The 13339-nt window shown below is 47.8% G+C and overlaps 2 protein-coding genes across 2 annotated transcripts in view; one reads left to right on the top strand and one right to left on the bottom strand.

Annotated features, from left to right (window-relative positions):
• The window catches only part of LOC119442565 (perilipin-5), a 37215-nt gene extending 33872 nt beyond the window's left edge, over positions 1 to 3343 (bottom strand). The window contains exon 1 of the mRNA XM_037707488.2: positions 3173 to 3343. The gene's annotated coding sequence lies outside the window, so the exon portion shown is untranslated. The remainder of the gene's footprint in view (positions 1 to 3172) is intronic.
• The window catches only part of LOC119442566 (progranulin), a 63452-nt gene that overhangs the window by 8869 nt on the left and 41244 nt on the right, over positions 1 to 13339 (top strand). The window contains exon 4 of the mRNA XM_037707489.2: positions 1124 to 1179. Coding sequence (XP_037563417.2) covers positions 1124 to 1179 — 56 coding nt within the window. The remainder of the gene's footprint in view (positions 1 to 1123; positions 1180 to 13339) is intronic.

The raw sequence follows: 13339 nt of genomic DNA, 5'->3' as shown, positions 1-13339 counted from the left end.
ACATCAAGAACTTGTCCTTCTTTGTGCCTGCCTGACAGTTCACACGGAATTGCAGCCTCCGTTATGTCCGGAATCACGGACACAATGCAATAATGTAAATATAATGCAATAACTTAAGGTGCAGGACTAATTCACGCTAAATAATGTTGAGTGAAAACCCACCTAGCGTATTTTACGCCTGTAAAACGGGTGCTGCTTAAGGATAATGAGTTGAACTGCGCTACTTTCACGTGGTCTCTAGAGAATACAGCTTTCGCGGTATTATCCAGCTGTTTTCTGAGCTCCGAGGCAGCGTTTAAGAAAGAAACTCTCCTTTGAGTCTCATTTTATGTGTACGTCTCGAATGTGTTTACGTTGCAATTACTTTGGTGCCCTTACTTGAACAATGTCGTTAGCGTACTGCCTTCATTCGTCTAGTCACGCGAAGCTTTTAGAGTCGGTAAGGGATGCATATGGTTTTCTGCAACCTCCCTGCCATATTCGGTAGCGATACACTCTAGTGGTTTTTTTCCTGCATGCGTTTCAACTTCATATATAGGGTTTTCTTTATGACACAACGAAGATACGATATGAAGATAGCAAGATAAGTAGATTAACCAGAGATGTACCCGGTTTGCGACCCTACTGAGAGGAAAGAGGAGGAAAGAATAGAAAGATAAGAACGACAAGAAAATAGATCGCTCCCTGTAAACCTGCGCACACAAAGAAAAAGTCGTGTGGTCGAAGACGATCATATGGCCCGGTCGATCCCTAAAGTCAATCGCAACATCGCCTCCCCAGCCTTATGTGCCGCTGAACGACGAAGTTCTATTATCGTGTCCTTGGACAAAGGCCGGTCGTTCAACAGAGCTCAATTGGTTCAGAGCTATTGTATATGTGTGTCAAACTGAGGAGAGTCACACAATAAGCGATCGATGGTTTCGACGCAACCGCAGACAGCACATGCAGCAACTGTCAGCCGTTCAAATAAGGGCGGATTGGGCAATCGTAAAAAATGGTGTTTAACTGAGCTAGTTGGTTCATTCTTAGAGGTTTGTAGCAGGAGAAAATTGTCGAACACAGACACAGAAAGGAACGTCACGTCTGTTCGTTCCTTTCTGTGTCTGTGTTCGACAATTTTCAGCTGCTACAAACCTCGAAGCATTCGTAAACCCAGCCAGCCACAGCAGCGTAGGAGAGGTGCCTCGCCTAGAGAGAGTCCGGTTATAGTTGCGCGATGTAGCGAAGGATTCAGTGTGCGCAGTATGCTGCGTGTTGTACTTATACTACTCTAAGATTAACGAATGAGCAAGCCAACGCAGTAGTCTAGTAGCGTCCCTCTTTGAAAATTAGCTACGGGTACAGTGACTCTATTGATGTAATGTTCGAGCGGCCTGATCTGCTCGATCATTGCCAATTATGTCCCAGTGGGCAGCAGAGTTGCGGATTAGAACCCTTCATTCCATTCCCAATTCTATTCCGGAGAGTGGCTGAGCTAGTCCATTAATTACCTCAATTCCAGTAAATTACGCAATGACTGTAGTAGTTTACTACCTGCGTTTGTGTGCCTAATAACAAAACAAAGAAAAATGATTTATGAAGTCTTGACAACGTAACAGACCATGTTACCTGACATATAGTGGGCATTACTATAAATGTTGCCTACTACTTTTTCACCTCTTATCTCTTGAGGGGGCGGCTGCCAGTATATCTCTAATAACATTTGAGCAAATCAAAGTACGAAGTAATCTTACGCCGCTTCCCCCGCAGAGGGTGAGCGCAATTATTTGGAGAAAAAGCTAACAAGCAAAATTATGATGCTGGTCTTCACTGTATAGGAGAATGCTGCTCTCGCAGTAAATAAGTTCAGCGCCTAAGGAATTGCTGAAGTCTGCAGTGCTTTTCTTTATTATTATTCTGTTTCCTTTTACATTTACTTGCATATTAACGGGCATCATATTCCAGCACATCTCCCTGACAGTCTGTTATCGCGCCTTCTTGATTCTCGGCAGTGTGTTGAAAAAATATGGCGCGCGTTCCAAATAACCGTGTATAGACGCACCCAGGGTGCAACCTTTTGAGATGTCGTCGTCTTTGGCATATGCTCCCTTCGTTGTAGGTCGAGCATGCCTTTGCTAAATAAATAATGCTTGACAACTTAACTCTTTACATAAAATAGAACAAACTAGTTAACTAAAAATAAAGAGCGAACTAACTAAACTTCTTAACTAAAAGTGAATGAGTTATCTCTAACTAAAGGTTGCCGTCTCTAAATGCACTTTAACATTGTGACGAAGAGAGGCTTCCGGGTCTTCAGAAAAGTGGCATGTATAAGATATCATGTTGTTTATAATTACCGCGGCACGGGGGGTTGCCGAAACGGAAAGTATTGAATTCATCAAGAACAAAGAAATGTAATGAATTGGCTAAGTATAGTTTGGTCTAATCGGCAGTTTGCCGGTTTTCTTGCTAGTCTCCCTTAAATCAACATTTAGTGCTCCGAGACTATGCGTACATTCCATTCCAACTCCATTCCGATATCTCGGGATTCCGTTCCATTCTCATTCCAGTCCGTGCGACTGAAAATGCGAAATCATTCCGGAATCATTCCAACTCCGGAGTTGCCACTCAGCAACTCCGGTGGGCCATGCAGGCAATCACTGAAAAATAAATTCGTGGCCTCTTTGTATCACGTGATGATAGAGCTCCATTATTTCTGTTATTAACGATTCGTGAAACTAACTGTGCACACAAAAAGAACGCATTAAACTCAAGAGCACATTTTAGCATCATTCCATCAAGGAGCTGGTATCACGGAAGAAACCAGACTTGTGCGGGCCTCTTTTAAACAGCCAAAACAGTTGAAGCAAAAATACGCCGAGTTGATCGCGGCACCTTCGATAAAACAAAATAAATAAATAAATAAATAAATAAATAAATAAATAAATAAATAAATAAATAAATAACATCTGACATCTCTTGAGCGCTCTAATTTAAGGACTCTCTAAAGGACGCTCTAATTTAAGGACTTGAGCGCTCTAATTTAAGGCAAAATCATAGCTGAGATCGTATAACGTGCGAATTGCACAATTTTTCCCCCGTCTTTATATCCAGAACAGACTCCATTGAGAACGGTTAGGTGCACACACGTAGCGGTCCTTCAATATGCAAACGTTTTAAGCAATGCACTTACTGCAGAGATCGTAGCGCGATCCAACAAACAGAAGCAGCTCCCAGACGCGGAGACGCGGGAACAACTTGTGCGCCCTTATCGGACCGGCGCGAGACTGTTATAAATCCGAGCTCTAAGCTCCGCCCACGCTGGGAGACACGAAGTGCCCTCTCTGCGAGCACCGGGAAGATGAAAACAGCGAAGAGGCACTGGGTTTGCACCGGGTCTGTGCTATCGGACAACTCCGGCGTCGCGTCTCCACCGAGAGAGTCCCCTAGCGGCGGCTCTAAGCGGCGTAAGTCTGTTCTCGGTTTGCTGCGTCTTGTACACGCGGTGCCTCACTAATACGCAGCAGCGTCTTCAAAACAACGTTTGAAGCCCATTGTGCAAAAGCCTGAGTGATAAGGAACGAATTGTAAGCATTCGCGTCGGCCGCGCCCTCTGCTGGCAAGCAGGCGCTGCCAAACAAGCGTCTTGAAGTCATGTTATGGACAATTCACGTAACTGAGGCTATTTAAAAAGAAATAAAAAAGGTAGCTCCTCAACATGTCAAACGAGCAATGTTACTTGCTTCGTCCATGCAATATGTATGGCGCAGGACTACCGTCTAAATACTGCACTAATTTCTGTTTCGCGCAAGCAATAGCACAAGCAACGTTCTCCGCCCACCTAGATGCTTCAGCAGTGGTGCACAGTATTAATGAAACAGGCGGCGTCTTTCTTTTCTGATTAATCTTTCTCTTAGCTCCCTTCGGTTTTTCGTCTGGCATGGAGTGCGAGAGAGATAGCGATAAGTTGCCTCGGAGGCGAACGAGACGATAAAGCCGTCCGGCCACCGCTCTTATCTCGCTCTAGGAATAACTTTTGGAATGTTTTGGGGCTTCGTGTCGTCCTATGCCACCGCATCGTCCTTGGCGCAAAGCTAAAAAAAGGAGGCGAACGTGCGCGATGGTCTCGTGCGTGCCGGTATATATACGAGTCGCTACGGTGAATATACCACAATTCATAATGCCTCTGACGTGGCTCCGGTGCTCGCTATCTTCTACCGCTGATGGCGGGGGCGCGCACTGACACAAATTAGTTGTCGCGTCGCCGTGCTGCCTTAGCTTCGGTGACGATATTGAAGCGACTGCGGCAAATTGGAAACGCCGCATCGGACTTGCATAGAACGCACTTTGGTCATGGTTCAGAGTCACGCTATTCGCACCGCTCCAGTGTTCCCGATCGTTACTATGCGCTGGAGCTATACCGTATAGATCACAGTGATACAGCTATGACAAGTTATATACAGCTATGACAGCTATGACAACTGTGGGCAGGGATAAAACAGAAAAACAGCTGATCTTATACGCCCCTGGCAAGTGGAGGTCTCGGTGAGGCCCCAACCCAAGCGTCAATTCGTGTTCCAACTCTGCTGTCTTTGTTGCCCCTTTGGCGTCCTGCAAGCGCCGCCAAAGTACATTAACTAATAACGCGTTGTTTACGCATAGTTCTTGCGCAAATTCTCACTTCCCTCGCGGCCTGGCAGAGGAGGCTTATAACCTAAGATGCTTTCCTGAAGCCTGCGTTTGCCGGTATCATTTTCATTTTCGCGTGCTAAATGATATTTCTACACCCGTATCAATATCATAGTACAGCAAAAGTAAATTCCTTCCTGCAGAAAGAAGCGCAAAACAAAGAAGAGGTGCGCGCAGAGAGGACTTTCGAATCACACGGCAACGCCCCATTCGTCTGCCGTCCATTGTCTTTTGGCCTGTTTTACCTGAGGTCCATTATCTGAGGACTATGCGCAACGTGCGAAGTGTTCTGCTGCTGCATCTGCAATGGATGTGCAACATCTGCTTTTGACGGGTTTCCTTTTCCTCTTCCCCCTCCCGTCGCGCATACTTCACACTCCCCCATGACAACTATGAACGAGTTCTTATAGATAACGGATTTTTCAAGTCCAATCTGCAGTATCCCCATAAAATGTGTCTCTATATATGCCTAGCGGAACGTAAACGTGCTCGTCGGAAAACCGGCCGTCAAAATAATGGTGTCGCCTTGCAAAAAGAACTTCTATGAAAAAGAAAGTCCGCCCATCCTCCACGGCGAAGTGCCAAAATTTTCTTTACTTGGGAAGCCTTCTTGCTGAGAAGCCTATATCAGTTTCCTCTATAGTTTCGTGTTAATCTTAGACGGATGACAGCAATTTGATCCATGAACCCACCTCCACCTGGAGGATTTCCTGTTAACTCAAACTCTCGTACTGACTAGAGCAGAATGTGGTCGTGTTGATATTGCATGACAGAGAACTATAGTTGTAGCGCTAAAAGGCTCAGGGACAGAAGAACAAGGGAGACGCTTCGGGTGTCTCCCTTGTTCTTCGGTCACTGTGCCTTTTAGCGCTGCAACTAGTTCCCTGTCTCGTACGGATACAAAGTCGCAGGATATGCGCAGCCCCCGGTCAATAAAGATTGCCATAAAAAGCGCATTTTTGATGGATTGCAAGATACACACATTGATATCCCTTCATGCGAGATACGGTCGAACATAATATGGCAATGTAATAAGCCTTACCGCGGCAAAGCAGAAACACTTTTACGATTTACAGGATGATTTCGTCGAGTATACGTATAAACCAAGATGATACGCTCGCATAGATGGCGAGGTGACGGCGCAGCTGATACCAAAACACACTTGTAGCAATTTGATCTCAATAAAGACGGTGCAAATCTAATCAGTGATTGAAACACAAATGCCTCATACTGTGTAGCGCTACTAAGAAAGTGTGTGACACATTTTTGATCGCGGGTTCGTTTGATCTGAATCGATGACGGTGATGTGCATGTCTTTCTCGAGTTCTCTCGCATTGGTCACTTTATGGACGGTCATGTCCGCCGTTATTTACGTATGCACTTTCCGACATGTATGTTGCCAAGCGGACAAGTATGATATTACTGGCGATAAAACAATTTTAGTCCATTCCTGACAACACACCACAAAGCCCTCGGTATTCTGTTTTTCGCTGATAAGCTCGCCGCATAGGTGTCATCGTTATCTCTCGGTCCGTCTGCACTCAGCGGTATGTTAAGCGCGAAGCTATAATGTCGTGAGATACGGCATAACACTGCATGGGGCATTGTACAGTGGGTTTCAATGTTAAAGGGAACGTGCGAACGTTTTCTCGTGAAAGTGTGCAATCGCCCGCCTTCACTGCGGACGACTTGGGTTTGATGGTTCGTGACTCTTCTACACCCCTGGTGCAATGACGTGCAATCATAGGCGTATCTAACGGGAGGGGGTGTCAAAGTATGTCATTTGCCCCCTCGCTTTTGAAAGCGGGCACTTTCGGGTACACGCTGGAAAGTCCAACAAAACTACAGCTGAAGCAAAATTTTCTTTCTTAATAGAGTGAGCACCTAAGCAATGCTTTTCTTTACTACGTATCCCCTGCTTGGGCAGCGAGGATTATCTTTTGTGCCTCCTCGTGACGACGTGCTGTAGCGGGCGACGCGCGGGATTCGCCATATACGCTCGCATTGCGCAGAAATCCTGGCGCTGGACAGTTGCCGCCGTAACAAGTTTCCGCTTGCGCTACTTGCATCATGCCCAGTTTTTGGGGACCGCCTAACCATACTTGAAAAAAAAAGACGAAAAAAACAAAACAATCGGCTTGCTGTATTTAACCTGCAGGCGAGGGGAGAGGTCAGGATAAAGCATTATAATCAACCGCGTCCAACGATTGGTGTGCCTTACTGTATGAAATCGTTGGATTATCACATGCTGTAACTATTGAATTTCCGTGTAAAGATAGTCTACGTAGTGTTGCAGTCTAAATATATTATCACCATCAAAAATGTAATCAAACCACTTACAGGTCTAGCTGCCAATTTTCATTGTGTAATCACGACTTATCATATATATCTTCATGAAAATGACCTTTGTCGAACGCACAGAGCCATTTCAATACCAATAGAACACTGAACTTGAACTTTTTCTAAAGGCCTGTGTGACCTCAGATTTTATTGATGTCATTTTCAGGCCGTTTCTAAATAAGAACTACACTATTACTTGTTTCCTGGCAGGAGCAAGAACGGCAGATATTTCATATTTTGAAGAAATGAAGGTCACCTTTTGGTGACGTGTACCGAAAATTTGAACTGTGTAGGTTGCTTATGTGCTCTAAAAACGGCATTTAGTTGTTTCCCCCCGGTATACTCGGTAAACTACGTGGGGCATGGTGTTTATATTTATTCAAAGTACGAAGTAATGTTCTGAGTGACGAGCGATATGTGTTTATTCTGTGTAAGTTCATTACAGCCTTTGTAGGTAGTTACATATTGAAGTGTTCCAATGTGTCATACCGCCGCTTTCCCAGATTCCTAAAACAACTGCACGAAATACGGACTTTAAATTCCATGAAAATATGGAGAATTTTAAGCGCAGTGCGTTGCGAAACTTTCACTTTCCTGCTTTAAATGCAAGTGTTGCCGATTATTACTAAAACCCTCCTTTTCCCATGTGTTCTCGTGCATCACCCGGGATGTGTATAGGTTGTTTCTCCGGTGTACTCGGTGACCTAAACAAGGCATCTTGTTTTTATCTGGGGAAAGTTAGGGGCATGGTATGGGCAACATGTAGCTAATGTTCCAGATAAATGAGTTACAAGTCGCATTTTCCAATAGAATAGACGGCTGCGCTGTCATAGTTACAACTACAACTGATGTCCAATTTTGCAAATATAGGGTGAACAATACGCCAAGTTTATGTGCGATGGTAAATGCATGTTGACCAAATGCAGCTTAAAAAAGTACTGTAAGCAAGTATTCGAAGGTATCACACGGTTTTTATTAGCTGGGTTTCCCAATGTTTCACGTGTGGGAATCCTCGGGTTCCATGACCGCCGCACGCGCAGCGAACGTCGCGTCAGACGCATGCGCGCTAGGGAGAGTTGGAAGAGGGGAAACTTTCCTTCCGCGGGCGGCGCACGGGAAAGGATGGATGGATGGATGAGGCTGAACCCTTTAAATCGGGCGGTGGCACACGCCACCTAGCAAGCGCTATTAGCGCCACCGGTTGGGTCACGTCAGATCCCGCTGACATCGCCCGGGTCTCTTTGGTCCCCAGCAAGCGGCGTTAACGGAAGACTCCGCCGCCGCGCCCGTATTCCCGCACGTGGTTAGTCAACCGCGTTCTTGCCACGGCAATCGCCGCGTTGCCGCCCGTATTCCCCAGTTGGTAAGTCGGAAGCCCTTCTTTACCTAGTCTATTATTCTCATCGAGGGAACCCTCAGCGATGTCAACTATAGCTAGCTGGCCTGCTCGAAGTGTTAGTTGCAGTCGTAATAAATGCTTTCCGAGTGTACACGTGGTTGTCGTCTATTGTTTCCTCGAACTTGTACCGGACCGCGGTTGATGCGCATGCATGCGCCAACCGCGGGGCTCGGTGCGTCGAGGCAGAAGCGCGTGGGCATACCCCCATATCCCGACATTTTGGCGTTCCCAACGTGGTACAAGCTCTTGGAAAACGGGACGGCGATCGGCTTGGTGCGAGGAAGGCTTTGTCCGGACCAGCGTTAGGCCTCACCCAAAGGCGTGATTCCTAGCTAGATTGGGCATGTGCTTTCTTGAGTGCGAGTTAACGCTGCACCAGCGTCACCGAACTCGTGTAGAAGCTGAGATTTGCAGCGAGTTTTCTCCTAAGAGTACGCCCGAAGCGAGTGAGTGCAACAGCCGACGCGGTGGTCGATTTTTCTCTGTACATATGTAAATAGCCTCCTTTCTGTATCTTTGGCTCTGGGAGCCGGGCGCCGGAAACGCTGGCTAGGACGTCAGCGGGGGCGCAGTCCCAGGAGTCTGCTCGGAAGCTGCGGGTTGAGCAGCGAGCGGGGACCACTTAGCTAGGCCTGCATCTCCTCACGGCGGCTCATTGGAACCCTTTATGGGTCTTTTGTGGCATTGGTAGCCGTCATGGACGCGATTAGGCCTAAGGCACTTCGGAGCTGCCGGTCGCATGTTCGAAGACGACTATGCCGTGACATTTAGCGGGTGCCAACGGATTCGCTAGTTTTACTATACTCGCCCGAGCGGAGAAACCTCGTTCGAACAAAAAGCTTATTGCGGAGGCCACGCTCCGCTGTGCTGAGTACGGTGAACGCCACCTAGGTGGCGTTGGTAGTGCTTCTTGATGCCAGCGTCCCTTCGAATGCTGGCATCGAGGCGTCGTAGTGCTGAGACCACCGAAGCGTTCACTGTCGGTGCGCGTTAGTGTCATAATGCAGTACTTCTCTTTTCTGCTCGTAGGCGGCGGCACCGCCCCGAGCAAGAGCGCGGGTACACGGAGGAGTGTTAGATATATAAGGCGCGTCTGTGTAGCTCTCTGCAAATGCGTTTGTGGCGCAATGGGTTAAACGCTCGGCGATCTATCGTCGCGGACCGAGAGGTCGTGGGTTCGATTTCCAAATTTTGCATGTTTGTGGAACTTTTTCTTCTGGTTTCTTTCTTTGTATTATGTTCTATGACGTATTTCCGTGACGGAAATACGTCAGTGAAGTCTTGGTGGACCCCGGCATAAAACACTTTCGTGTTAAAAAGCTTGTTTTGTGCAGATGAACTCATTATTTTGCGGGTGGAATGACGGAAATCTCGGGGGACCATAGAGCGCTTTGTTCATACGAGCATCGCCCACTTTCACGCTGGATCGGACCGGGAAAATTCGGTCGAAGCGAATAACTTCATTCAAACGAACTGGATTTTTTTTTTTTTTTTTTTTTTTTGCCGCGTAAAGCTACCACACAGGACTGTGCTGCCTATCAACGTGGATTCTGCCATTTCCTGCCGGAGTTTACCATCGCATCTGCCCGGATACTTTGTCAATGCCGTGCGACCGCCGCACGCGCAGCGAACGTCGTGTCAGACGCATGCGCGCTAGGGAGAGTTGGGAGAGGGGAAACTTTCCTTCCGCGGGCGGCGCACGGGAATCGCAATAAAACCCCTCAATAAAACAAAAGTAGCGCCATGTTTTGAAGATCGCCGCTTTCCTCCTCTCCTGCCCGTTCTCTCGGCGCTCGGCCCTCCAATTGGCCGAATACTGTCACGTGCTCTCGCGCGCTGTTTTTCTTGCCTGTTTTTTTGCTCCCACCGCCATCGCGGGGCCAGACCATTGCGAGCGGTGTATGGAGGCACCACGCATTGCCTCTCTTTTGCGCTTTTAAGGCGTAGTGTTCGCGATGCCGTGTTGCTCAGCATTCGGGTGCAAAACACGCGAAACAGACGGCAAGCGACTCTTCCGGATTCCATCTGCGAAGCGAGACGCGGCGCAGAGGAAGGCCTGGCTTCAAGGAATCAGCCGGGCTGATTTCAACCCAACACAATGGTCCCGGCTGTGTGAGGTAAGCGAGCGATTCTTCAATGATCCCTAATCTCACATGCTACCACTTGCTGTGTGAGGCTTCGTTAGTTTTTTTTCCCTCCTAAGTGCCGCATTGTTCGCGCTGCATTTGCAACTTTCGTGGCCGGATTTCATCATTCTTCAAACGCACGTGGTTTTTGTTGACTCGGTTATACAATCCATGGCGTTGTGTTTGTGTGGCCTGAATGTATGCGAACGGCACGTTTTGAGTGTATCGCAGTATGTTACGAAGCGGTGATGGTACGTAGAGAAAAAAATCACAGCATATCCACGGGGTGAATGATGATGAGTGGGGCGAAGCTCCGGAGGGAATCATCGGTAAACCGTGAAACTCTTCCGTGAAATTCGCCCAGTCCATCATATAAAGAGTGTGAAACACCGTGTATATATTCAACATCAAACTTCTGTTGTACTGTTGGTTTACGTGGTCCCTTCATTATCACCGCTTTGTGATCGGTGAAATGCAGGGAAAGTGGTTCTTGTATGGGTGTTAACGTAAAGTTGGCAAACACTACATCGATGCAAGTTCCCCTGATGGTGGTTGGTTTCGGGTGGTCTAACGATATGCATCTGAGTCCATATCTGATTGCCATGTGTTGCATCAACCAGTCCTTACTTCTGTCTGCAACGTCGACGTTGAAATCGCCGACGAGTAGAAACGGTCTGTTCCTGTCGTACTTGCGCATTGCCTCGTCGATGAACGCCTTGACGTCCCAAGGACATATACACACAACGCCATCTGTTGAGCAATTCATAAACTAGAGGTAGCAGCCTGACGACACGCTTCGGCGTCTCTTTCATGTACGGACATACAACGCCATCTATTAAGCAATTCATAAACTAGAGGTGGCTACATACTACTACTACTACTACTACTACTACTACTACTACTACTACAGAGGAGGGAACGACCCACACCCTAAGGAGCTTCGCCCCTAAAATGGGCGCTTACCTGCGGAAAGACGAACCTTTTAGGGCTATTTAGTTAGGGCGACTTTGCGCCTTCAGCAAAAACTCAACTCGGTGGTCGGCGAAGATCAATGTTCTTGTCGCTATCGTCCTAGATCCTCGAGGACCGATAACTATCTCGAAAATTGTAGAAAGTGCTGCGCGTGAAAAGTGTGCTCAGTATTCTAGTCGTGTATCGCGTAGCAGAACAAGAGATAAGGACCTGTGCTGGCGGCGAGCTAAAAAGGGAAAACCGTATACAAGACTTCCCGGTGATATTAACTTGTGCCGGGAATGTTGTGACATGTCAACAAAGGAAGCCATTGGCCATCTTTGAGGGGCATTGCTACGTTTTTGTGTTGTATGCGACTGTAAATGTGGAAACGGCGTAAAGTCTGCATGACGCAAGGGCACATGAATGCTGTCATGTCCTCTACCAAACGCTCATACGCATGGATAAAAAGTTGCAGTGGCTTAGCTCGGCTATGCCAGGATATACGTAGCGTTAGCAAAGGTTCAGCTGATTATTCTTAGCTTTCCTGGTTGTCTAGATTGTCAAGGATTAGCTTGATTGTCATGCTTACTGCTGCTCCAATGGCACACACGCGGTATACGTATTATGTGGCACATGTATATTTATATCCTGGCATAGCCGAGCTAAGCCACTGCAACGAACGCCGCTTTGCTAGACGTTCGTCCCTTTGCTCCAGTGTCTCCGCAGCACGTTTAGCCTTCTTCTGTTCATTCCTCCTACGCTCAACCGCTAATTGCCAGGCAACTACTTCGGGATCCGATGAGTCAAGCTTCTCCGTTCTTCTGCGCTGTTGAGCAGCATTTGCGCTCTCCTTCTCCATGGCTATACCACACTGGCAAACGCCAGTCAGAAGCGCAGCGGCTCCAGCGCAGTGTCAGACGGCGACTGCACAGCGAGCGCGCGCCGGCGCCAGTGCGTCTACCACGGCTACGACGTCACTCCTCTGGAATGCGCAGACCGGCGGCGGTGAGTCGCGCGCGGCGGCGGCGGAGTGAGCGAGAGGTGACGGCTCCGGTGGCTCCGGTGCGCAAGCCGTGTGACATCACTGATCCTTGCGCATGCGCAGCACGGCTCTTGATGTGCCGCGCGAAACGGGCTTGGCTAGGCCAGTGTAGCTAACGCTACAAAAAAAAATATTCGCTACACATTTGATATAACCGGGAATCATTATTGTGACAGCTTGCTCTTTCGCTTTATATGACAGATTCCGTGTTGCGGGTGCATTAATTCAGTTATTCAATATTGGAAAACGAACAATCCCCCGGAAGAACTACTAGCAACGCTATCCACATTGCAACGCCCTTGATTATAGAGTTAACTCATTCCTGTCCTGGCTTTGTCAGTGGCCAGGACAAACCTGGATGTTAACTCATCGTTTCTGCTCTGCATTTGATAAGATAGTAGATACAATACGCAGGGCAGAATTGCTCGGACCCCCGCGCAGCACATGCAAGCGGCAATATGATCCGCAAAAGCAGCCTCGCATACACCTGTAAGATGACCGCTGCCGCACTACTCAAATCCGCAAAAAAAAGACCAAAAAATGTGGGGAGTAGTGTAAGGCTTCCTACAAGCGAGCGAAGCTACTAGCCTCATTATCGACGGACCGCTTCCGCCGAATGATCGGTCAGTGAAACCTGTAAGACAACTGCATATATACAGCTGGTGGATCATTCACTCCCGCAGCGTAGTCATTGTTATAGGCCCGCTGTGCACGTTAGCCGCTGGCCAACGAGGGACTGGAGCTACTGAAACGCGGAGATGAACCAACGGCGAGGGCGCGCGTGGCATGGATCAGTTAAAGCCCGACTTA

This window comes from Dermacentor silvarum, chromosome 2 (genome assembly GCF_013339745.2).
Source record: "Dermacentor silvarum isolate Dsil-2018 chromosome 2, BIME_Dsil_1.4, whole genome shotgun sequence".
Taxonomy (NCBI): Eukaryota; Metazoa; Arthropoda; class Arachnida; order Ixodida; family Ixodidae; genus Dermacentor; species Dermacentor silvarum.
The sequence above is the reverse complement of the archived record's forward strand: the minus strand, read 5'-3'. Positions and strand labels throughout refer to the sequence as shown.